Source organism: Falco biarmicus, chromosome 1 (genome assembly GCF_023638135.1).
Source record: "Falco biarmicus isolate bFalBia1 chromosome 1, bFalBia1.pri, whole genome shotgun sequence".
In the NCBI taxonomy this organism is placed as follows: domain Eukaryota; kingdom Metazoa; phylum Chordata; class Aves; order Falconiformes; family Falconidae; genus Falco; species Falco biarmicus.
The window spans coordinates 55,827,957-55,853,013 of NC_079288.1; the positions used below are offsets into that span (position 1 = coordinate 55,827,957).

Here is a 25,057-nt window from a genome sequence, read left to right on the forward strand (position 1 = left end):
AAAAGACAATTCACTGTACACATTTTATTTACAGTTTTGTACACTGTCTTAATATGAATGGGACCGCTTTTCTACTTGAGCCATTTTAACCAAAGCAAAATAACCTAAGTAATACAAAGTGTTAAAATACAGCGTAAGATACAAAAACAGACATACTATTTCTAGTAAGGAATGTAAATTATGGTGTTACATTAAAAAATCCACAATTATGTTTAGGAAATCACACAGATCACCGATTTGACTGAAATGCATAAATTTGTAGCAAAGTTTTGATGTTACAAAAAACCAAAAATTACCAAAGAATGCACAAAATTAATGTTTATTCCACCTTTGTCATATTCCCATATTCTTCACCAAATGTTACATGAGCAAAAACAACTGAAATCAAAATATCACTAATGTTATCAAATAGGGAAAACAAATAAATTAATCTAGCAGCCACCAGCATAGGTTACAGCAAAGAGGATGCTGTATAAAAAAATTGCTAGAAAACTGTATGCACCATACTCTTTTTCAAACCAGCAAAATGTTACTGCATACAATGCAAATGTAAAACAGAGTAATTTCCTGCAGGTACAGAAATGCAACTTCTTTTCTGAATACTGTGGATAAACAATTTTTTCTTTTGTAATAGTAATGTTTCTACCAAGCTATTACAGAGTGGGCCAGGAAAACATTTATGGATTCGGGGGGTGAAGTGTACTCAAATTCTGATTTGTAATGGTTACTTCAGCCAAATAGAAAAAACTGAACACAGAAGTACAAGACAAAGGCAAATGAGACTTCCCACAAATCTTAGCAACACTTAGATGGAAATCAAATTTAAATGTAGTCCACTCTGCTTTTGAAGAGGCTTTGGTTCAGCTCCCAAATCTCGATTGCTTGACGCAGTCTCCTATGAAAGAATACTCAGAAGGTGTCTTCTTAAACAACAAACCTATTTTTAGTGGTGGAGCCGCTCTTAGTAGCTGTGTCTGCATGGGACTGATAACCAATCACTATCTTTGGAGGAAGTCCTAATCTTTCCTTGTATACTCTCCTGGAGAAAAGAAATAGAACAACAGTTTAAGCAAAGCCCTTAGGAAGGAATTAGGAACAGGACACCTGCTTTTAAGAACTGCTGACACCTTCATGAAACAGTTACTTAGAAACAATTTCTCAGGTATGAATAAAGGACTCTAAACAAGATTTTTCTAGCTTATTGCATCTAAAATCAGCTTATAGTTTTGTATGAATAACTTACCATATAAAATAGGACAAGCTCTTGCCAAAAACATAACCAACAGGCCTACATTAATGTAGAACACAGGGATTCTACTATCAGCACCTGATAGCACCTAAACCAAATGAAACAGCAATTGCTTGGAACAGTTATTATCACCACACATCTCAGCTGCACAGACTTGCTCTCTTGTCTTTAACTACTTATAGACAGCACACCCCCATGGTACTACTGGTGACCATCAGCTACCCAAACAAGAGCTTTAAGAAAAATCAGCTTGGATCTTATGCTTTAAGCAGCAATACCCATGTTACACACGCTCTAAGCTGTGGAACGCAGTGTAAGATGTAAGTCACTAATGATACTAGGCTGCAAGCTCTGGCTAAACCACAGAACAAGCCTGTTCAACTGCAGATTGTTAACAAAGACGACATAAATTTGGTTTTTTAACTTACCCTAATCATCATGGAGAGTTCACAGTGCCATAGCTTACCCCAGTTTTAACTGTTATATAAAAGCTGATGTATTGTCTTTGGAGTTATGGCAATGTAACAGCAGGTAGTCAACATAACTTACCTTAAGTCATTGTGTCAGTTTACAAAATCTTACACTTTTTACAGTTCTCTAATGGAGTCACCTTAGGTCCTTAGTTAATGGTTAATACATTCTAAAAAAGGTTCTGATGCCTACTAGGTTTGATAAGGTTATTCTCTACTAGCAGAAGATGTGTACCACAGTTGTTTGCTTAGTGTTACACTTACCTTCTAAGTCTGAGCATGACTGCATAATTAAATTGTTAGTATAAAGCAGAGCCCACCAGATTCTTAAAGGCCCAAATGAGGAGTGTGTCAAGTGCCACACAGTAAGTTAAAAACTCAGCAAGCTACTATGCCTGACAGTTTAAGGTCTGGCCTAAGGCATGTTAAAGTGTCCTAAGCTGGGAAGATAAATAACCTATGCAAAACAACAGAATTAAGTGGCCTACAACAACTGAATTTAACAGCAAGTAATTATGAAGTATCAATACTATAGCATCAGGAATTCACTAACTTTAGCAGTACTTGCTAAACAGAGCACAAGCACTTTCCGTAGTACAGATTCATCATAATCAGAGATGACTACTGTTGTAGTCTTCATTCCAGTAAGCAACATGCTATTACACATGTCAAGTAATCCATGAAACTCAGCTTTATTGTTTGATGTGTACTTGAAAAGAGAAGAGGAGGAGGAAATATATCTGCAGAGTTTCACAGCATGTCACTGTCCAGACTTTTTCAAATATAAGGACATCCTTGTGACCTCAAGATTTACGCTTCCTTCCTATTACTTGTAAGCATCTCTTTCCTGAGAAAAATCTTACCAATGCTCTACCGTTACGGCCTACCCATCTTTACAAACTGGCATACTGCAACAGAATCTACATTATCTACAGGTGTTAATTACAATGCGTCATTGTGAAGTGTAAAAATTCTGCCAAGATTTGCGTTCAAATCCTCATTATTTCTAAACTATAGCAAAGTTAGTAACTTCTTTGTACTGCTGCACTAACTAAGCCCTTACAAAAAACTATACTATAACACAAAATTTGGTACTGAATTACTTAATTTGGCATACAGCTCTGCACAGGCTACATCTGCCTGAAGTGCATTCTCTATCAAGTTAGCTGGCTTTAAGTGCCTTGTTACACTTCACATTCAAGACAATCACATTACTTACCCTATATGTGTAACAGCATCCCTGTTTTCACATTCAGTTGTCCATATTGCTATTTTATCACCCTTAGTTCTAACATTAACAACAGCACCACATACATCATCACTGTAGTCATCAAACGACTCCCCAATAAGGCACAGCAGCTACAAAACAAAGATTAACCATTAAAAGTGGCAGTTCAAAGTCAGAATCTTGCTCCACAGGCAAACACAAAAGTATACACAAAGGACTGAGGAATACATACTACATTTTACTGCTTATAGTTTGACATAAAACAATCACTTTGTTTACTGCAGTATCTTCTTGAAGTTCCAAACGTTACAAGTGAATGTAAACTCAGCTGTAGTAGGGTGTCTTCCTCTTATTTCAAGTTCCCCATCTCTCCTCCTGTCCCAGCAGCTGCAAGTTGATAGTTTTGATAGTGTTGCCTCCCACTCCATCCTCCCAATCCAAAATTATGTAAGGATTAAAGGAATTTATTCTTTTTTCTGAAGTACATTTAACACAGGTAAACAAATCTGAAATTTTAAGTGTTTGCATTTACTATCTAGGAACAACCCATGAAGTACTATTTGGGCAGTGTGTCAGCCACGTAAGGTCCAACTTCAGTTCTGAAGAATATCAAATTCAGAGGCAAATCAGACTGCAACTCAGATTAGAACTGCCATCTAATGAAGTACTGCATCCTATCAACATGCACGGGAAGCTTCAGAGCTCCCACAGACTCTGAAGTGGGAATCAGTCATCCTGAACAGTGTGTATGCAACTGCAACAATACAAGCATATGAGTAACACAAGATTCTTCCCCCACAGATTTCTAGTGGTCAAGCTTGGAATCGGCAGAGGTGGTATACTTCAGGAACACCACAGTGAATTAGGTCACATCGTTGTGTAACATGCCAGCCGTGAAAGCAGTATTTGAAAATCTTCAACTTGCAACTTGTTTCACCAGATTTTCAGATATTCAAAACAGAGTTTGTAGTTAAGATGGATTCATCTAGTCCATGCTGAATTAAAAATCCTTCTGCACACTGAAGTCTCCAAATGTATGCCTGTTTGACTTTTACAGTACATTAAACACTGCCACTATATTAATTTTCCAGAATCTCTTGTAACATTTGGAAATTCAACACACTCACAACTTTTTGAACAAAGCAGATCTTTTAGTACCCATGAGAGCTGCAAGGGCTGACTTCATCAAGGAAATACAAAGATGACAGTGTGCTACTGAATAAATCAGGTATAACTACACACACTTAAAATGTTATGCCCAGCTGCAGGCTGCACACGAGTAATGAAAGCTGTAAATTTTTAAAGTTTAAACCACACACAAACATTTGAAATACTGATCAGCAGCCTTAGGATATATACAAGCCAGTATGGCTACCATGGTCAATAAACACTAGTCAAATACATTTTGTCTTCTGAAATTAAGTTTACTTTACACCTAAGAACATTAAAGATCATTAGATTAAAATAAAATTTTGTTCCAAAGAGGAGTAATAAACAGGCTTTAATTTTTATTGGAGAAAGTTGGCTACTGAAATTAGAAGTCACAGGGTTGTTTCAGAGCACATATCCCACTCACCTGGGTATTTGGGCTCTGTGCCATTGCTTGCTGCTAAACAAAAGCCAGAACTCTCTAGCTTTAAGTCTAAATACATATGGATTGGAAACACGTATATAGTCTAATGGTTACTAAGAATCTGAAGGACTCATATAGGCATTTAATTGGAGAGACCAAATGCACACAGCAAGACATTTATTTACTCATGTGCAGTCATATTGGCTAGTAGCGTAGTGCTTGCAATCCTTTCTTCAAATCACTACTACAGTGAACTGGAAAGATCATAATAGCGCTGGTACTTTGGATATCTCTGCTTTGATCCAGAAGGCAATTTCTCCCTTTCAGAGGGGTGCAATACTTAATGCCTCTCACAGAAGGGAAACACAGATCAGAGATTTGATAAAAATTGGTTTGCATTGTACCATCTGCAATCCATTCCCGTAAACTCCAGATGACAGTGGACTGTTTTAGCCTATTCCGAGTTAGTTCCTGGACAGCACAGTTGTACCCTTTTCTACAACACATTTACTGCAACCCACAAAACCACTGGAAGTTTATTCACCATTCAAAAAATCTATTCCAAAGAGGTAAGAGCAATGGAAAGAAGTTTTTTTATAGTGTACTTACAGGAAGATTGTACTATTACTTGCCTATCCTAGTGTTAGGCTAAGCACAGGAGGAATATAAATAACCTGAAAATCCCTGGTTTCAGCAAGGCCAAAACATCAAAACTATTCATTTGTAACAGTATTTGTAAAAGAAATTCTTACATTTAAGCAGTTAAATTACATTCAAGAGACGTTATTTTCCCAGTAGCTTGACAGCTATTCTGTACATTCCACAGGAAAAGGTTAATATGTCCTGCAGAATTATCTCTATTACTGCCCACTGTAAGAAAGTATTCAACAGAATACAACTACATTAATCATCATTATTGAAAAATGTTTCAAATACAGACTGTCAATAAAAACTTACAGGACTGTGCTGCCAGGAAGTTAAGACATCTAGTGTGGCACACAAAGAACAAACAAGTTAAAATATCAAATACAAATGCAAGATTCTTCACTTGCAACTTTGTAAGGCCATAGTGCTTACTGTCTCTAGCCAGAAGCGATCAAGGTCACTTCGTCTCTGCTGTTTGTTTAGTGTAATTAGCCATCGCCCTCCTCGCTTGTTTTTTTCATCTTCCCACATTGGTTCAATACCATCCTGCAAAGAAAAGCCAGAAGTTAAATTAGACCTGAACTATATTTTTCCTAAAGAATAACCACAAGGCCAGTGATAACTGAAATAGCAACTTAAGTGGTACAGTTTAAGATACACACCTGTCCAGAAAGACTGCGTCATACCAATAACAAAATTTCAAAACAGCTTAACAAGTACACTGTCTCTAATGAGTTTTTATTTCTACAGAAGAATCACAGCCCAAGCAAGTCTTGGCTACACCACTTAGATAAAATCCCCTATGGGAACAGGCGAAGTCAACCATCCACTTTAGCCCGTAAGAAACCAGATAAAATTAGCAGCTACATTCTGAAGTCCTTATTTTAAGTCTTGGACTCAGTGCAACATTGGCCAAGTGCTTCGTTTATGCACAAAGATTACTTAACTGAAACAGACACCCTTGACAGTTTATCTCAGTAACTTCCTGAACACAAGTTGAGAATAAGATAATTTCAATCGTCAGGGCCACAAAAATCAACTCACCATTTAGAAGCAAGTTGCATTCCAATTCATGCTTTACCAATGGCCCTGCACTGAATTAAGTGACTCTGGATGCACCACTGCAGAAAAGCAGCCAGCTGCCACTCCCAAATTACCAGCTATGCTGCACTTCAGAAAAGTCAGTCATTAAAAAAAATCAGGTAATTGTCTAGACAGAGAAACTCTGTTAAGAACTGTCTTAATAGACAGTTGCGCTACAAAACTTTGGCTGAAAAGGATGGAGTGGTGTCAGCTCAGTTTAAATTTAACACCCTCACTGGCAGCTGCAGAGCTCACACTTCACCTTTAAGAGGCACTCCTACCAGGTCAGAATTGAAGGACTACAGCTAGAGATTGCTCAGAAGCCTGCAACAGTTACCAATTCTGTACCTGTTTCATGTATTTAATTAAATTATTGCTGAAGCAAACACAGGATACAAAAAATTAAAATTCATGCAAAAAATACAAGCATGATCCATAGATACCCTTACCTCTGAAGGGCCTACAGCTTCTAAAAATTTTACTAGTAAGTTTTCTCAGTCACCTAAGATAGTTACCTTCCCAAACCAAAGTATTGCCATCTCTTTAGTACCCAAAGCTGCTGGGGTTTACAAACTATGTAAAGTTTACCGAGAACTCCCAGCCAGCAGCTCTGTTTTGTAAGCAGAGGAAGAACCAGGCACCAGCACTCAGGGGATTATTTAGGTATCTGAATCCAGAAAGGAAGCTGTATGTTATAAGCACTTTGGAAAGGCTACGATTTAATTTAGAGCTCTGGTTCAGATCTCCACTCCAGCTGAGGCAGGATTTCACGTACACTTTCTCATCGGCATTTCTTATTTGCTAGTCTGAACACTTCCTCAGCATGCTTTAAGTGTCAGTGTTATGTATGAAACAGAAAATTGCACCCAAGTAATACAGCATTTAACTGGTGGTGTAAAAATTAATTATAAGAGCTGCTGCATCTGGCTAGCAGTGTTCAAAGAATACTGGCAAACATTGCAGTCTCCCACAGAACTTGGACATTTTCTCATTTCACATGACACCAAATGACACAGCTGGAAAATCTCTCATTATAAACATTATTAACAGTTAATTATTAGCACAAACATCTCGAACAGAATGAAGACAAACAGTAACAGATGAAAACATACTGTCTGTGAAGTGTGTAAAGCAAGGACTTGCATTTTCAGAACTAGTGACAGCCTGATTTTTAGAAGGCATGTGTTTGGGACTTTCTAAAATATTAACATCTTTAAGATATTCCCAACCATATTACTAAACATCCAAAGTGAAATTTTTGGACAGTGTCTTGCTTAGTCAGGAAACCATCCATCAACATTCACAACTGAAGAAAAAAGGTTAGCAAGCATACCTTAAAGAGCGAGTAGTCACAACCAGGCATTAAATTACTAGAGAGCTGGATATGGTTGTATAAACTATTGAAGGGAAAAAAGCAGGATTAAAAACTAAGCATTATTTTAAGGCACACAATTCTTAAAGAATTTAAGATGTATGACCGAACAGAATACAAAAATTTTTTTAAAAAACTAACATTACTTTAGAAGCAACCCTATTTCTTACCTTTTTTTCAGCAGTATAAAAGCATTAGCTTTAAGATATTTGGGGCTTAAAGAAATAGAATGGAAACTGGTTTATGAACGCTTGCTGGGTTCCTATACCAGTGCTGCTTTTAAACGTAGTTCTAAAAGTTATTAGAAATGTAACTCACTTTAACTTTCATGTGTGTTCATGTTGCGTGCATGTGTATTCTGTACATATACATGGAATATGGTTAATTGTTTATATTTTTAAGGCTACTCTCTCTGCAGAGAGAGGTTTTAGGAGGAATACTTGACTTTGCTATTTAACACAATATTCTAGGGACTAAGACTGTAGGCCTGGTAATTGAAATGAACTCAAAAGGCAAGAACAAACAAAGTATAAAATACATGCTCTGAATTAAATCCACAACTACGCAGTTTAGAGAAAAAAACCCAAACAACTAAAGGAGTCTCCTTCTCTAGCAAGAGGACAGATTTCCTCCCCACCCTGCATTGTGAAGGTCAGACTTCAGAAAAAGGCCTGCACATACCACAGTAACCTGCCGGCCAAGACCAACCAACATTCAGGCATGGTCCACCACCAAAAAGGAAATGAATTACTGCAGCGTTCTAACAATTACAAGTCAGGCATAGGAATTTACAAAGCCAGTTACAGATTTACCAGTTTCCCTCCTTTTGAGTTTACCTTAAAATTTTCTCCCCAGAACACCACACCTGCTTCCCACTCCAACCACAATGGAGGCTTAACTTCTCAATTGCTTGATTTTACCTTCACTGCAGACATCTAGATTAAGTGCTTCTTTTAATTACCCAGACTATCTTGGTTATAGGAGCTCAAAAAACTTACCCTTAATGAAGTTCAGCAGTGAGCATCAAACAATTTAGCTGCCCATCGCATACTCCAAGACTGCAAACTACTGCTCACTCAACCGTCACCCCCATAGTAGAATGGGAAAGCTGTTTACAAGCACAGAATCCTATTCCCCTCTCTCTGATGACTGCACTGATAAATTACTTGTTCAACATTTTCAGCACCTTTATTTCTTCTCTGTTGCTAGTGGGTCACTGATGGGTCTCATTATTCTGCTAAGACACCATCTCTCCCTTACCGATCACATCCAGAAGAAGGTATGCAACAAAAACCTTAAGAACGCTACCACTCAATGTAGCATGAAATACTAAGATGAAATATATAATGCATTTTTTTCACCCTCAATTTCAGGCCACTTTCATTTTCTCCATATTCCATCATTATGGCAGGCAAAAAAAAAAATCTTTCAAGTAAGCCACTTGCATTTGACTGAATCAAGTGTTTGGGAAGCGCAGGCCTACCTTCAAATGCTTTGTTATTGCTCTTTGAGCCTAGCTGCTTTTGGATACCTTCAATTTAGAATGAAGTTAGTTCTTATGTAACCTCTAATGAACTTCTTTCAAGAATGTCATTAATCTGCATCAATCTCCCAAGTACTATGCTCCAAATTCAGGCATTCTTGAACATCTGAAGTAAGCCAGCTGTCTGAGAATTTAGTCAACCAGCAAAATTTGGGACTGAGGAATGACAATTAGTTGGCTACAAGAATTTACAAATTTGCATTACCAAGAGATAGCTACTGCACAAATAGTTTTCTACATGTATGTCATGTACATATAACTATAAGCAGCATTGGAGTGTTAACGGCAAGACAGTGTGCATTTAAAGTGTGAAGAACTCCTCCAATCAACTTTTCTTCAAAGGTTACATTCTACCACATTCTGAAGAATGGGGTAGACATCACCTTCAATTTTGCAAACATTTCATACTATACCCAAAAAGTTACAGTTAATGGAGTATGTTTACTTTGGCATAAGCTTTGCCAACATATGCCAGGATTATTACCCAGATTGAAAAACCTTTACTTACGCCCAAAAATCTTCAACAGTATCAAACTTCGAGATAAGACGAAGATTTGCTTGCCAAGTTTTGCTCTTGTCATTTTTAAAAAACCACAGTGCCCATCTAAAAAGGAAAACAAAATTGAGTAATAGCATCTAGAAATTAAACTTATATTAAAAATGTAATACATTATTTATATTGTTATATCTAAACTAATTTTAAACCTTAATAATGTAGCATGGAAGTCAATTTTCATCAATAAGCTACAAGAAAAACTCAGTTCTCAAACTCTCTGCAGATGAACAGTATTTGTGTTTCCATTAAAGGAATCGTGGCAGATTTGATCAACCCATTTAAGTAAATATTTTAAATAGCTTTGGAACATTTCTAAGACTCTAAACCTCTAAGCCTCAATGTTCCTTCCTGCTGCCACTGCTGAACTGCCATCTCCTACCTCAAATAACTGATTATCGTCTAAAACAACATCAACTATTCAAACTAGGAGCACAGCTCTCTTTCCAGTAATTTCCTTATGAAGATTACAAAAGCTAATTACAATAAGCTATGTATGACATGAAAGTCTCCCAAGCACTCACTAGGACGGCATAAATTTTAAAAAGGAAACTTTTAAATTAAGCTTATTAATGGCAACGATCTTAAATACCACCAACTTTAACTATTTGAAGTTTTTAGACCTGCATGTATAGAGAGACAAGACTAACTGAAAAATGTCCTATCCAATTTTCTTCATCATCTCTGCTGAGTCCAAATCTCAAGACATATAAACTGAACTTTTCCACACAAAGATGCTCTTTCTGGATCTAAAAATCATCGTTTAAAATGCTGGAACAGGATACCTGATGATGCATTTAACCAAAAAGGCTTATTTTTCATTTCATAGTTTCAGTAGTGTTGAACTCACTAGGTTAGCACTAGGGTAGATTTATCTTCTCGCAGTAGAGTACCTTAAGTCACCAGGTATCAATCTGTTGTTCTGAGACCTTTCCTGACATTTCAAACCTTGTTTTGAAAGTTTACGATTTTCCAGAAATAGTCCCACTACCACTTGTAAAAGAGTGTTAGCATCCATTTAATCAAACTGATTACATGAAAAAGAGGAAGGAAGTTGAAAGACAACAAAAGGTTCACTTTAAGGCAGCACCTACTTAGCAACATTAAGTATGGAGCACTCCACCTCAGCTGAAGAAAATTACTTCCTAGCAGCTCTTTTCAAAGTATATGTATGCTGCTGGGGTAACTTTTGTGCACATTTAAAGGAATTCAGCTGTAAGCTTATAATATCTTTAGTGCGGGAAAGTACTTTAAGTTCAGGTTTTCAAGCACAAAGCTTCTTGTTAAGTACCCATTATCTCCACAGCTCAGTAAAAAGCTTTTAAGACATACTTGTTTTCACACACCGAACAGTTAAGAGGGCTTTGATTTTTCGATAACTTGTCTTAACTATACTTTTGACTACTGCTCCATGTTTTTCTTGTTAAACAAGAAAATGCCAGTGTCCTACAAGTTTTCCTTAGTGACACGCTGGTACAAATGTGTGCATGTGCACTTTACAGCATTTCTTCTGCTGTGCTTCCTACAGATAATGAAAACAGTATTACCCGAGACACCAGCCACTCACATGATCAAGTCTAATGAGCTCTTTGGCTGATGAACACAGCTTCTACTACTTTCAGTTCCAAATAGGAGAGGAAAAAAAACAAAGGTAAGATATGAAGGAGTAAGACTGTGGTAAGAAATAAGAATAAGAAGTTTTTACCACTGGCACTCAATTGCCCAAAGGACAAGGCAGAGTTCCAGTTCTGCTTGGCAGCAACATCTCACATCAGTCTCTTAAAACACACCAGACAAACGCAGTAAAAGCTCTGCTTGCCTCCAATCAAACGCAAAGCCATGCTCTTTCCAATTACCTGGCTGCATTATGAAAATTTGCGCAAATATTTTCATCTTTTATAACACCACTCAACACTCCATAAAAAAAGCCTCTAAATTAGAACAGGATCAGATTCTACTTCCTCTGCAACCTCACTACAAAAATCTTCAAAACATCTGAGAACTCTCAAAATGCTGCTAGAAAACTTAAGGTAAACAAGAGCTTTTGTAAAGCCACAGGCATTTTTATCTTTGCAAAATTATAATCTTGCTTCAGTACTATTTACCTGTTTTGTAGTGGATGCTTAATATACTGTTCAGGGCTGGCAACCTCCTGACTAGGTGCTGGCTCAGTTTTCTCCTCTTCTGAAGGCTGAGGGTTGGGAGTGGTTTCCTGTTTGAAGAAAGGAGTTATTAATACATTCCTTTTCCATTTTTATTGAAGTGATTTAGCTCTCTGAAGTAACTTAAAGACTGAAGCTAAGAGTTCCTCTAATTCATCCTGGATTAGGGGCCCAATGACATCACAGAGGCACAAACTGCATCCCTTTATTCTTCAACATCTGAACAGGTCCTACAATAAATAGTAACTGCAGGAACTCGTATTCTGCTCTTCAGTGATTTGCTTCCTGTGTCGTATTTCCAGAATGGTTTACTTAACATACTTGTCTTACTCCGAAACAGTTCTGAGTTATTTCAGAAATACACAATATGCTATGTTATCCAGAATATGCACATCTACAAATTAGTTTCCAAAATCAGTTAGAAAAGTGAAATTATTTTTTAACATTTTCTAACAAAGCATGATTGGAAACAGATGTACAGGCCCTGGGTTTTTTTTGTTTGTGTTGTTTTTTTTTAATCTGTTATTACAAGTAGAAGACATGCCTACAGCTCTCAGGTCTGAAATCAGCTGTCACAAGCAGCTAGAAACTAAAGCAGTAACTAGTATCTTTGCATCCGCAACATGACTACTACCAAAGCTTTAGGCATCAAACAGCAGAATTTTAACACATATCAGTTCTCAAATTTCAAACTGCAATAAACGTAGTTACACATTTACCACAGATTAGAGATTTGAAAAAAATACTTGGAATCGGTCTGGAGACAGTGCTAGAGATGTCAAATATACTTAAACACAATGAAGTGGCATAATATATTCCCTTTGCATACAAACCCCCTCGGTCTTGTCATTCAGTTCAAAATGACCCTGTGTCAGGTTTGAAATCCTAATGCCATTCCTTCAAACCAGGGAGCACAAAGCTCGATTGTGAGGCCAAGTGTCCCCACCAGTTACCACCACCACTCTCTAATCTGCAATCCATGCTAGAATATTAGAGACAGGGAACGAGGACTTTAGCTTATTCCCTACAACCAACACAAAAAATGCCTGTACAGCTGACCCAGTGAAAGAAAAAGTACTATAGTGATATAAACAAATACTAACTACAGCAGACCCAAAGACTCTATAGGCATTCCTAAATGGGGCAATACAGAAGTAGTACTTAAAAACTAAATTTTGTTGTCTGAGGAGAACAAAGCAGTGTTAAGGGTGGATTAAGTAATGGTAAGTCAGCTAATTAATGGAACAGTTGACTCCAGACTTCCATGTTGCGCAGTTTATCCTCACCAAAGCTGCTACCACTTCAAATCCATTCCACTTTATAACATAAACACTGTTTAACCTTCACAGTCCCAGCTGTCAAACTCCTGATAACACCTACAGATCTGTCTTAATAGGGATTTTAATTTTCATTATCAATACATTTAGCATTATTAAGCACATTATGTTTTACTTCAAAGAAGCTACACCTTTATGCTTCAAAATAATTAAGTATGCCTTAATTTAACAACTCACCTAGATAAAATCTCCATTCAAAAGCTCATTTACATCACATTCAAGGAATGCTTTCATACATTCCCAGGTTCACAGTTAAAAAGACTGAAATGTGAAGGCCTAATGGCCAGCAACAACTAGGCTAGTACTTTGATTTATACAGTACAGGGGGCAGGTAGCACAATTTCCTGCCTCTTAATAAAACTAAATGGTTTCTGAAGATTTCTTAATGGGGAACAACACTGACAAAACCACAGAAGCACAGGTGAACAATCTGATGAATCTCCTTCAGTGAAACACTAAAAAGCTAAACAGATACTCAGTGCTTCAGAAGTGCTTCAAATTCTATCTAGACTAAAATTTCTAGTGTTAGCCCTGGGGTTTTTTTTGACAGTATCAAATATACATCTTCCCCTTTAATCACATACAAGAACTCCAGAGAACAAATTAAAAGGGTCAATGCACAAAGGGCTCAAGAAGCATTTCAGTACTACTTCCCAGTTATCATTTGTATTATACTACAGAAAGCCAAGTACAGACAACTACAGTTTAAGCATTTCCCCTTCAGGGGTTTCTAACTAGAAGAGTTAGAAATATTACATATGCAAATACAACAAGCATACAAGAAAAGCCTTCATATTTTGGAAATAAATTAAGTGCTAGGTTTTGTGATAAAGTTTGCTTTCATTCACAATACTCCACAGTTGTGACACCTAGTATTTACAATGATGTACAAATACTATTACCCTAAAGATTTTTACATCAAAGACTCACTCTTAATGAATGCAGAGTATCTTCCAAAAATAATTTCAGTTGAGAATCTCATTCATGTTTGCTCAGCAAATAATTTTTAATATATAAAGAGGTCTCCCTGGTCAGTCTTCCAGAAGTATCACAACTATATAAACTGGAAGAATCAATACAAAACTATTCAGCACATGCAGGACAATGCCATTTCATAACTTCTAATACAAGACAACATCAGAAAGGATTAAGGTAGCACCTTCAGATAACTGAAAGAAAAAACACAGTGAGCCTCAACACCTGCCCAGTAAACCAACAGTCACCCTTCACACAACTACATGAAAGCCGGTATCTGGACAAATGGGAGACAACTGACTCGGCACAAACATTTTAGTTAAGTCACCACAACAACAAAGCCCTTAAGATATTTTGGAAGCTACCTAGCATTAATGAAACTCAGACTAACCATTATTTCAAGCTCCTGTCCAAAACAGGACATGACAACTCACCTCCAAGGCCCAGCTAATGATGATCTTGACCCAGGATTACGCCACTGCCCTCAAAAACTAACCCAGCCAGAAGAGTTTTTTTTCAGCACAAGGCTGCCCATCAAGGACAGGTACAGCTGTACACACCAGAACAAATCTGGAAAAAGTTGTTAAGTTGGAAGAACAGTTTTCTGGCTGGTCTCAGACAGAAGCCTAAAGCATCTTGTTTTCACCACCTTTTATTTCCCACTGCTGTCAAGGAAAACAGAAAAAGGACAGTTTTCATTTTTGGCTGGTTAATCATATCAGCTCCCATTTCCTTCCACATTATCCCACTAGTCTGACCACTAACCTAAAGTATTTGTATACCAAAGCACTCTTCATTATTAGTCAAATGCAAAGTATGTAAGTTCACTAATTGGTATTCAAACTCCATTTCTCATATCCAACCTCTTCGAAGTTACTCAAATCCTACCCCAAACACAAGCATGCAGGTTTTAAGATTCTATAAATGCAACATGAATTAAAGTTTATTGTCCATATTTTACCAATTCATACCTTGAAACCTTGCAATTTCAACACTATTACTTGCTAAAGTCAGACTGTCTCCACCAACAGTTTCTAGACTACTAAATTTAAAATCCTTCATAATACTTTACTATTGCTCGTAACTAATGCATTCTTAAACCTAAAATTGACTTTGCATCTACTATTAAACTAAGTCACTGCTGGGCTTGTTGCTTTTAAAATGGATGTAATAAAATAGAGTAGTATTACCAGATAAACTGGAACGCTTCGTATGACCAATCCTACTCCTCATACACAAAGACAGCACATAATTAAAGTGACATTTATTCACTACCCACATGGTTTTTGATGTAGGAATCAGCTTGCTGAAGTCCATGAAACATTTGCCTACTCAGCACTTAATGACTGTGCATATCTGCACGTTACTTGGATTCTGACACTTGCAGATTTAATTGGTGTTATTTATTCTTTCTCCACAGCACATAACAACCATCATATCAAAGGAAGGTGTGTGAGTGTATCACCAGGACAGGAAACAAATAGCACTTAGAGTAAAAACTGCTTAATCTGGTTTGTCTATTGAAGAGAACAACTAGCTTGACCAGGTTTCTCTGAGTGTTTTCAGGTGCTGCCCAGACCACATTGCCTACTGAAGTTGTTTAGGAAGTCCAGTCCACAGCACACAACATTTATGTCCCAAAAGGACGCAACTTAACACCATTATGCATTCTTGGTGAAAGTTAATAGGATTAATTAGTGGAAGAGGCTTCCAAAGTTTTCTTGTGTTAAACCAAAGTAAGCTACATTTGAGAGTGTCCACCTTCTTGTTTGGTGTTTCCAAAAGAATGAGAAAACTGCATATCCCAGTAATCAGATGTCTAGGGAAAAAGCATGCCAACTATCTGCTGATCCTTATGCTTCTTGCAGGTAGTTGCTGCTACACTACAGTTAGGGTAACAGTTCACAAGGCACAAAATCAAGAGCTATGTGCTGGACAATAAAAATAAGGACTTAAGCCCACCCAATGAGCTAACATTGTGCACTGTAAGAAAACCAAGTGATGATCTGATATGCAGCTCTGAGGTGTTAGGACTAAGAAATGAGTGACTGCTTTAAGTCTCTACATTAAAAATAGTCTTGAAACTTATGTGTAACCTTGACTGTAGAATATTTCAAAAGCAAAAAATAAATTTGTATTTATTTTGTATTTTATTTATTTGTATTACGATGAAGAGTCACATTAATTCACTTTAGAAAAGTATCTGTATTTCTTTCACAATGCAGGCTCTCTACCAACATCCCTCATTTGATTTCTCCCCTCTATCCCCTCAAAATTCATGCTTATCTTTACCAAGCTGCCAAAAGGGTTACATTTTCTCATCAAAATTTCCCATGCAGCTCCACACCTGCAGGCAGTATCAGTAAATGAAACAATTCAGTCTCATATGCTATTTTTATGCATTACCTTGGGAGAAGCTTGAAATTTTATATGCTATGTGAAATGTAAACTTTGAGGAAAACATTTTTCTGAAAGCAATGTTAAAAATTACGAGTTGTCCAACATCTTCCTCTTCTTAGAGAAAACTTTGTATTCAGTCAGAAACTTAATTTACAATTTGCAAGTTTATGACAGACATTCTCAATTATCAAACAGCATGCGTGATACATTTATCCTGTATCATTTCAGAAATATGCAATGAGCAAGCAACTGTGTTCACAATACTACAGCTTAATACTATACCGATTTCAACCATAGCAGGTCACTTATTACCACAGAAACACCTAGCAATAAGAGTAAGTCTAAAGTTGTACAGGGCCTGTGCTTAATATACATGCTGTCTGTAAATAATACAAAAGAAATACCTTTCCAGAGGCATTTTTAACTTTCCAGAATTTCACTACAGTTGTAACCCCTTGAGATAACACCACTGTTTCATTTAAAGTTTTGAGTTCTACCTACTGATGATTAGATGTTTAAACAAGCATTTTTCAAGCCATACGTAACTGAAGTTTCACCCATGCATCTTAAAATGGAGTTAATTTCACAAAAATTGCATTTGCTCAAGTGTAACAACTTTCATGAAGCAACACCCCCCCCCCCCCCCAAAAAAAAACCCCAAACTATGATGCCTATTTCCAATTTGAATGATGGAGGGATCAGATGCTCACATATAAAGTTACTTCCACATGATTAACAGGCACCTAGGAGTTACAGACTTTGTGTAGCCACATTTTAAAGTCATCTTTGGTAAACTAATGTTTACTAAAGCATTAATGTTGGTTTTGTTGTTGACTTTGGGGATTTTTGCATAGTGTTATCTGACCACATTTAACCCTCATAGGGTGTAATATGAGCATACTAACAGGTCACACTTCTGTATACTCAACAAATTAATCTAGAATAGTCTTAACACAATCTGGGTAGCACAAGAAAACCTGAGAATTTTAACCTGTCAGTATTGCAGACTAAGTTTTCCCTGCAGTGGGGAAGTAAACCACTGCACAACAGGTCTGTATTTACTTAGAATAGTCTTGCTTTTCTCAGCAACTTCCATGGGACTCTTCACAGTACTCTAAACTCAAGTTTCAAAATTCTTGAAGAGTTTCAAAAGTGATTTTTTCACCCTCTTAACAAGACTTAAAATGCACATTATGTTTGAGAGCATGGAAGTACTCTGATTTCAGTATGAGCCCACATTTGAAAAAAAACAAAAAAACCCAAACAAAACATATTCAGTCACATTTTGCATTTCCTGACACACATTTTCACACTTGGGAAGCATCACAGATCACAACCTAGATCCAGATTTTGAAGGTCAGCAACAGAAAGACTTCTCTAAGATCAAGAGGTACTCCAATCCCTAACCACACATACAATTTAATTGTTCCATTGAAAATCATGTAGTATTTCTGCAACATTAAATGTCTATGCCTTTAGTCACTACACAAGTGTAACTAAGCTTAGGTAGGAGAAGTGCGAGTCACCTAATAAAATTTTTGTTTATTGTCCTTTTATGCAATTAAATCTGAAAATAAGCAAGCATAGCTGACACTTGTTTCCTGAAGTCAAACATACTTCATCTATGGTAGAACATTCAACAGCATTACTTAAAACTGTTGTGAGTGTTGCCCTATCACCACGTTTACTGGCTCAGCACAACTGTTTGTCACTGCATGGGTGAACTGAATGTGCAAAACCAATATCGCTGGGAAACAGCATGGCAAAATCAATTATTTATTTTTGGCTAAACTAGGCCCACAGCTAGCTTAACACACAGCCAGAACAATGGAGAGAATAGTGCAGAAACAGGCTCATGCCAGCACCATAGCTAAGAAAGCCACAAACCCATACCTTTAGAGTAATTTCAATTGCCAATGGCCATCAGTATTACAAATTATACTGTTAAGCTCCACAGTCATTACAAAGCACTGAGCTGACAGGAAACTCATCTTCAGCTATGCTGGCTACAGCTCAGAAAGATCAGCTTCTGGATGGGAAAGCAAGCATTAACACTGTGGCACAAGAACACTGGAAGGGTGCTGCTGGTGATCCAGCTTACTGTCTTAACAACTGACATTCCTCATGTTTAGAATTGCTAGTCAAGCAATTTATAAATGCTGACATCTTTCTATCCCTTCCTTTTAATAAAGGTGGTGGTGGTAAATTGTTCATGGAAGAAAATGCTAACAGGATGATTGTGTCCCTTACACAAAACAGTAAAATTAATCTTTATTTAAAAACAGCAAGGTGATTTTCCAACTTAAACACTTTCTGCCTAAATGTTACAAAGCCCCTGCAAAGTATGCATTGGCTATTTATTCACAGTAATTTAGCAGCAGCAAGAAGCTAGCCTTCCTTAAGCTTCTCATTTTCCTGAAACCCTAATAGACGGTCTTCTGCTGTCCACTCCTCAAGATACACAAGCGCACAGGATCAGTATAAGAATTACACTCAGACCACTTCCAGCTGCTTCATTTATTTTATGGAAGCGCAGGCTGGGATGGTGTTTATAAAATAGAAAATAATATCCTGAACATAACTTAATAACGGGGAAAAAAGTAGTTCATTATAATGAAAACTATAAAAAAGCCTTAATAAAAAAATACCATTGTGATCCAGAAAGATGACACAACCGATAAACACCAACTTCGTTCGCAACGCGCCGCGCGTCTTACCAGTCACAGTGTTCTCTTCTTTCGGCTGCCGAAGCCCCGAGCGGCGCACCTGGCAGCGCACAGCTCCTCAACGCGGGTCAGCGGCCCCGCGCCGCCTGCCCCGCCGCGGGCTCCCGGGCGCCGCGTCCGCCCGGCGCTACGCGTCCGCCCGGCGCTACGCCTCCGCCGCTCCCCGCCTACCAGGAGGGCGCTCGCCGGCCGGCGAGGAAGAGCCGCCCCTTCGGTGACCGGCAAGTCAAACCCACCGGCCCCCCCAAGCGGAAAGCAACATGGCCACCCCCACCGCACCACATGCGCCAAGCGCGGCGAAGAGCCTCCCGCCGGGCAGCCGGGCCGGGCCGCCGCCGCTCGGGGCTGCTCCTCCTCGCCGCACCTTCCGGCCCCGCCGTCCCCCCGCCCGCCGCAGCGCCGCGGGGGCGGCCAGGTCGGGCCGAGCAACGGGGCCGCGGGCGGGGCGCGACACAATGGGCGCCGCGCGGCAGCCAGCGCCGCCGGCCCGCAGGCCTCGCTCCCTCCCGCCCGCCCGGGTCCGCCGCCGGCCCGGCCCAGGGCCCCCCACGGCGACGCCAGCCCGGCCCTCAGGCGGCCGCCCGCCCCTCCCCCCCCGCTCCGGCCGGCGCCTCCTGCTCCCCCTCCCCCCGCTCCGTCCCCCTGCGTGCGTGCGCTCCTCGCCGGCCTCATCTCGCCTCGCTGCCCGCGCCCCAGCACCCATCCGCCCCCCGTCCGGCCAGGCGCCCACCGCCACCAGGAGGGCCACAGCCCGAGGAGGAGGAGGCGGCAGCGGGGACAGGGTGAGGAAAGAGCAAGAAAGGCGGGCGGGAGAAGGGAATGAAACACTCACCGGTTCCACCGTCGCCATCTTAGATCGATCTGATCGCAGAAGCGCTGCGGGAGGGAAGAGGGCGGGTAACAAACCCAGGTTCAAACCCGGTTGGCCGCCCGGCGGTCACGTGAGCCCGGCGGCCGTTTGGGAAGGGGGAGGGGAGGCGCCGGCCACCGGGTCCCAGGCGGGGCGCGGAGGCTGCCGGGAGCTGTAGTCGCCGAGCGCCGGTGACGCCTCGAAGAGGCGGTGCTGCCGGCGCCGTCACGTGACCAGGAAGAGGCGGGCCGGAGGGGGCGGGGCTCGGCGCCGCGCGGGGCACATGTGAGCGTGCGCCTGGAGCCCGCCGCCTCGTGTTGCCGTTGTTGACTCGTCTTGCTCTGTGCGCTGGCCCGGCTCGGTCGGTTTGCTCGCAGCGGAGGCGGCTCTGGCTGCCCGCCGTGTCCCTGGGGGGAGCCGTAACGGCACCGCTGCCGCTCGCTGTGGGTGGGTCTCGTGATTTCAGCCACGCGCTTTGTTTCATCTCACTCGGATCTTGTGCCGGTTCCGCGTCTGACTGCGCGGGGCCGCCGCGCTAGTACACGGCCGGTGGCGGCGGCTCCCCGGGCACAAACGGGCGGCGGGACCCGAGGCTCCCCGAAGCCGAGACCCGGCGGGTGGCTGCGGCTGGGCATGGCCGGGCTCCCCGTGGGGGGTGCGGGACAGCAGTGGGTGAAGCTGGGAGCTGGGAACGCCTTCCCTGCGCGGGGAAATGGGAGCGCACAGGGTATGGGGAAAAGGAGCTGCACTTCCCATCTCTTCCCCTTGCTTCCTCAGCCTTGCAGGAAGGCTGCTGTCAACAGAGGCTGACCCAGCCCATCTAGCACCTTTTCCTCGTTAAAGGATGCAGACGTGGAAACCCGTGCTACTCTCAGCCACCGTGTCCCACTTCCCAGGCCTGGCAGTAGAGCCGTCAGAGGTGTGTGGGAGAGGGGAAGGAAGAAGCACTCCCCAGCCAAGGAAGGATTACACAGGTTTGACGTTAAGGGTGCTGAAGCTTTGAACGAGGAAACTGCCAAGCCCTGGACACCTGGTTCGATCACCTACATCAGGGGCTGGGTCGAAGTGTGTTGCAGATGCCTCTTGGCTCATGCCCCAGCTTCCCTCTTGTCCCACAGGGAGCCAGAAAAGGTACCGTTCACACAGGCCCCTTCCAGACACAGAAGCACAACCCGGCCAGGCACAGGCGTACAGCACTACCACCCCAGTGCTTGCTTTGGTTGTTGGCAAATGAGGCACAGAAATCCTCAGCTGTCAGGCACATCTCATCTGGTGCACAACAGACTCCCCAAACAGATACTCGTTTGGAGTGTGAAGAATTGTACTTGGCTCTAAGGACCCTTGTGTACAAGGTCCGCATGGGCACCACATCTCCTAGGGACAGCTCCAGATGCTGTCAGCTCCCTCCTCAGCACATGGGACACAGTATTCTTAAGCCCATCTGGTACTTTCAGGCACTGTGAGGCTCACCTGGGCACACTGTCTTCTAGCCAAATGTCCACCACTTGGTGGGCCAGGGCCCATTGTGGGCTTTTTCTGCTGTCATGTCTGCACATGAACTGCCATGTGGATGTCTCTTCTTCGTTTGGTCAGGATGTGTCTGAAAGTAGAGGCAGGCTTACATTCAGCATTTGCGTGTCAGTACACAACTCTAGTTTACTAAAAAGCTGTGACTCTCGGAGAGCAATCATGCCTGTTCCTGTTTGTTGGGAACGTAACATCTCAAAATACAGAATCCTGAAAGGTAGAGCCCTCTCAAAGAGAGGAAAAGACAGACTGCTTTTTTTAAAAAAAGGGCTGCTATTTGAAAACCAAGAGGCCTTAACATTGCTGATGTTTTTCTCCAGTTTTGGCGCTCTCGCTCTTTCCACCACCAGTTAGAATTCTATTTCTGACCATAATAACTACAGGGTTTGCAGCAGCTACGTTTTCCCCAGACACTGGCCCCCAAATAAATGAATTATAAGTTCTGAGAAATTTATTCCAGCCACTATGGAAGAAAACTATTGCTTTGCTGTGTGCAAATAGCAGGGTAAAGCACAAAATGAGACCTACCACAGCTGAAATTTTTGATGGTTCCACAGAAGACTGGAAGGCTGTAAAGGATATCTGAATTGCCACAGCACTCCTAATTTACAAAAAGGGTCTGAAAGTTAAATGGAGCTATTTTAAGAAATGGTATCTTTAAGCAGTGCAGCAGAGCTGATACTTTAGACTGCTATTCATGAGCAAAAATGACACCTGATCAGATGAACCGCAGAAATACAGCAGTACAAGAGGGATAACAGTAAGTTTGAGCTCTAAGTTGGTTCCATGAGAAAAGGCTGTAGCGGCGCTGAATTCCTGTGAGCCTCCAGAAACAGGCATTTCATTTTCCTTTGAAATGTTCCTGTCACAGAAAGTCTGGTAGGGTCTCTGCAAGCATCCGTTCTGCTTTACCTGCTAAAGAGTTTGCTAGCAAGCAGGATGTTTTCAGGCTGTGAGACCAGGTTCATTCCTGCATGTCCATGCAGTATCCCCTCTTCAGGGTGACCTAGAAATGGAGATGCAGCATGAGGAACAGAGGGTTTGTAATTATAGTGGTTAAAATGCTTTCAACTCCTAAAAATCTACTCTTTAAAACTCTCTTATTTGAAATCACTTTGCAGGGTCAGGACAGTATTGCTCATCTCATGACAGAAAGGAAGTAAGAAGTTACGTTCCTGAGAACAGAGGAAGTTAAAAGGAGGTAATGGAGGGATTGAGATGAACCTTATTCAGCACTAAGTTTTAAGGGAACCAGGAAGGTAAGGAAGCTGTTGGGAAGAGGTGAGAGAAACAGCTGTTTAGGGGAGAAAGAAACATGTCACTGGAGATAAATATTCCAAATGCTTCAGGCAGGTATGCATTCCCTTATCTGCCCGAAGCCGATGAGTTACTCCTTGGAAATGCAACACAGACTGTATAAGCCACTTTTTCTCCACATGTAGGTTGACTCTTCAGAGAATTCAGTACATTCATAAGGCAGAATCTCCCTCTACAAGTCATGCTGACTCTTCCAAGTAGGTCATATTTGTCCAGATGTCCACTAGTTGTATTGCCCATCATAGTTTCTACTGATTTGCAAGGGAAAGCAAGCAGACTTCCCTTTCTTCCATGGAACTTTTTAAAGACTGACATCCCATTTTCTATCCTGCAGACACCAGGTATTGGCACATTTTAAAAACTGTAGTTACACACATACCTGTTAGCAATTTCCATCTGGTCCAAGTGGTTTCTTACTGTTCATTTTTATCAATTTCATCCATTCTCTCTTCAAAATCCCTTCCACTTCCAGGATATCCACTGGTGAACACTGACTCAAATAGTTCATTAACTTCTCTGCAACGGCCTTGTTTTCTTTGAGAACTCCTGTTAATACCATGGTTATCAATTAGTCCAGCAGACTTCTGGAAGGCTTCCTGTTCCTAAGGATGGAAGAAAGATTTATTATTAGCTTTGATTCCTTGCAAGGGGACCCAATCTAACAGTTTTCTTACTTTTAATCTACAGAGATATGTGTTTTGTTTCTATTTTTTTCATTTCAGTATTACTTCATCTTTTTTTAAAGAAAGTTTCTTGTTTCGAATAGCCTCCTTTAGCCTGTGGTTCACCTGTGCTGTCTCCCTTTTTCCCATTCTCAAGCCTTTCTTAATAATCCAAGTTCATACAGACATTAAGTTTCTAAAATGTGCGTCTTTAAAATAGCTTCCTTTCTGCCTCTAGGAATTTAATTCAGCTGCACTTTTGAAGTTACTTTTTTTAACAAACTCTCGTATAGTTCCTCTTTTTGAAACTGAGGACAAATCTGCTGAATGTTTTGGCTGCTGCTGCTCCTGTAATGATACTGCATTACAGTATGTTAAGGCAGTTGTCACAGAATGGCTTTTCAAATACGAGATTTCAAATCAGATCCTGAATGCTACTCAGGGTGAAGCCAAAAGCTGTCTTCTTGTGGGCTTTCTAACAAGCTGTTCCATGGAAAAGATGCCGAAAATGTCTAAAAAGTCAGTCTCTGCATTACACCTAGGTGTAACGTTTGCACAACCCATATGGAAGTAACGAAGTCTCCTGTTCCTGCTGTATTTTCTGCCCTTGCTGATGAACTTGATCCTCCTTAGCATTTCACTATTAGTAAACCAGACCCAATATTAGGTTGGTTAGTTATAGAACAAGTCAGTTATCATTTGTACTCCTCTAAAATCTCCCTCTAGGCTTGACATGTTAGCCTATACAGATATTATCTGATCTCTAATAACTTTGTTAACTGGATTTGATTTCAAGAACAGCTTTTCCAAAACCTAAATGGTTTTAAGGGGAGGTGAACTTCTTGTGACTCTGAAATCTGGCCAACACTGACTAAAATGTTGCCTGGCTCAGTTAACTCCTACGGGGGGCCTGTGGTACTGTGAGAATGTTACTGGAAGAATGTTTATAGAGATGCAAGCAAATCCACATCCACAGACAGACTATGCCAGCAGAAAAAGTACTGGGAAGGGCTTGTGCTACTCGGGCTAATGGCTTCATCTCAGGATTTCAGGATTTTTATAGGATTCCAGACAGGCCACGGTCTCCAAGCCAACAGGGTGGTGCAGGGCACGGTATTTGTTGTTTCTTTACTACTAGGAGAAGGAATAAAGCAGCCTTCTACTGTATTTGGTTGTAGATTGCTGAATGGCCATTGTTTATAATGAAAATGTATTGGAACAGTATATTTTCTGCAGTATTTTTTCTGCCATGGAATTCATGTTGGTGTTATGATTTGATTTCTGTTTAACAAAGGCAGAGGGTTCAATTAAGTAATGTTTTTATCTGCCACCTGATGTCTCTAAAGGAAAACACAACAGAAATATATTTAAGTTCTTAACCTTTT

At 40.5% G+C, this 25,057-nt stretch overlaps 1 protein-coding gene and 1 long non-coding RNA gene across 2 annotated transcripts in view; one reads left to right on the forward strand and one right to left on the reverse strand.

The window, feature by feature from the left end:
* On the reverse strand, nt 1–20,287 carry EIF4E (eukaryotic translation initiation factor 4E). The gene is made up of 7 exons (XM_056326901.1): nt 20,149–20,287; nt 11,822–11,928; nt 9,672–9,767; nt 7,582–7,645; nt 5,598–5,711; nt 2,939–3,078; nt 1–1,039 (listed from the first exon to the last, which is right to left on the reverse strand). Exons 1-7 carry the CDS (start codon nt 20,164–20,166, stop codon nt 925–927), a joined length of 654 nt encoding a protein of 217 aa, XP_056182876.1. The 5' UTR covers nt 20,167–20,287; the 3' UTR covers nt 1–924.
* The window catches only part of LOC130143964 (uncharacterized), an 11,289-nt gene continuing 5,539 nt past the window's right edge, over nt 19,308–25,057 (forward strand). The window contains exons 1-2 of the long non-coding RNA XR_008819954.1: nt 19,308–20,098; nt 22,815–22,894. This is a non-coding gene — a long non-coding RNA (uncharacterized LOC130143964). The remainder of the gene's footprint in view (nt 20,099–22,814; nt 22,895–25,057) is intronic.

What these genes read in the sequence shown, in the direction of transcription:
- EIF4E (XM_056326901.1), bottom strand. An exon ending in AAGCATCCACTACAAAACAG is followed by an intron (nt 9,768 to 11,821) that starts GTAAATAGTACT and finishes TTTCCTTTTTAG; the next exon opens with ATGGGCACTGTGGTTTTTTA. An exon ending in GATGCTGTTACACATATAGG is followed by an intron (nt 1,040 to 2,938) that starts GTAAGTAATGTG and finishes TCTTTTCTCCAG; the next exon opens with GAGAGTATACAAGGAAAGAT.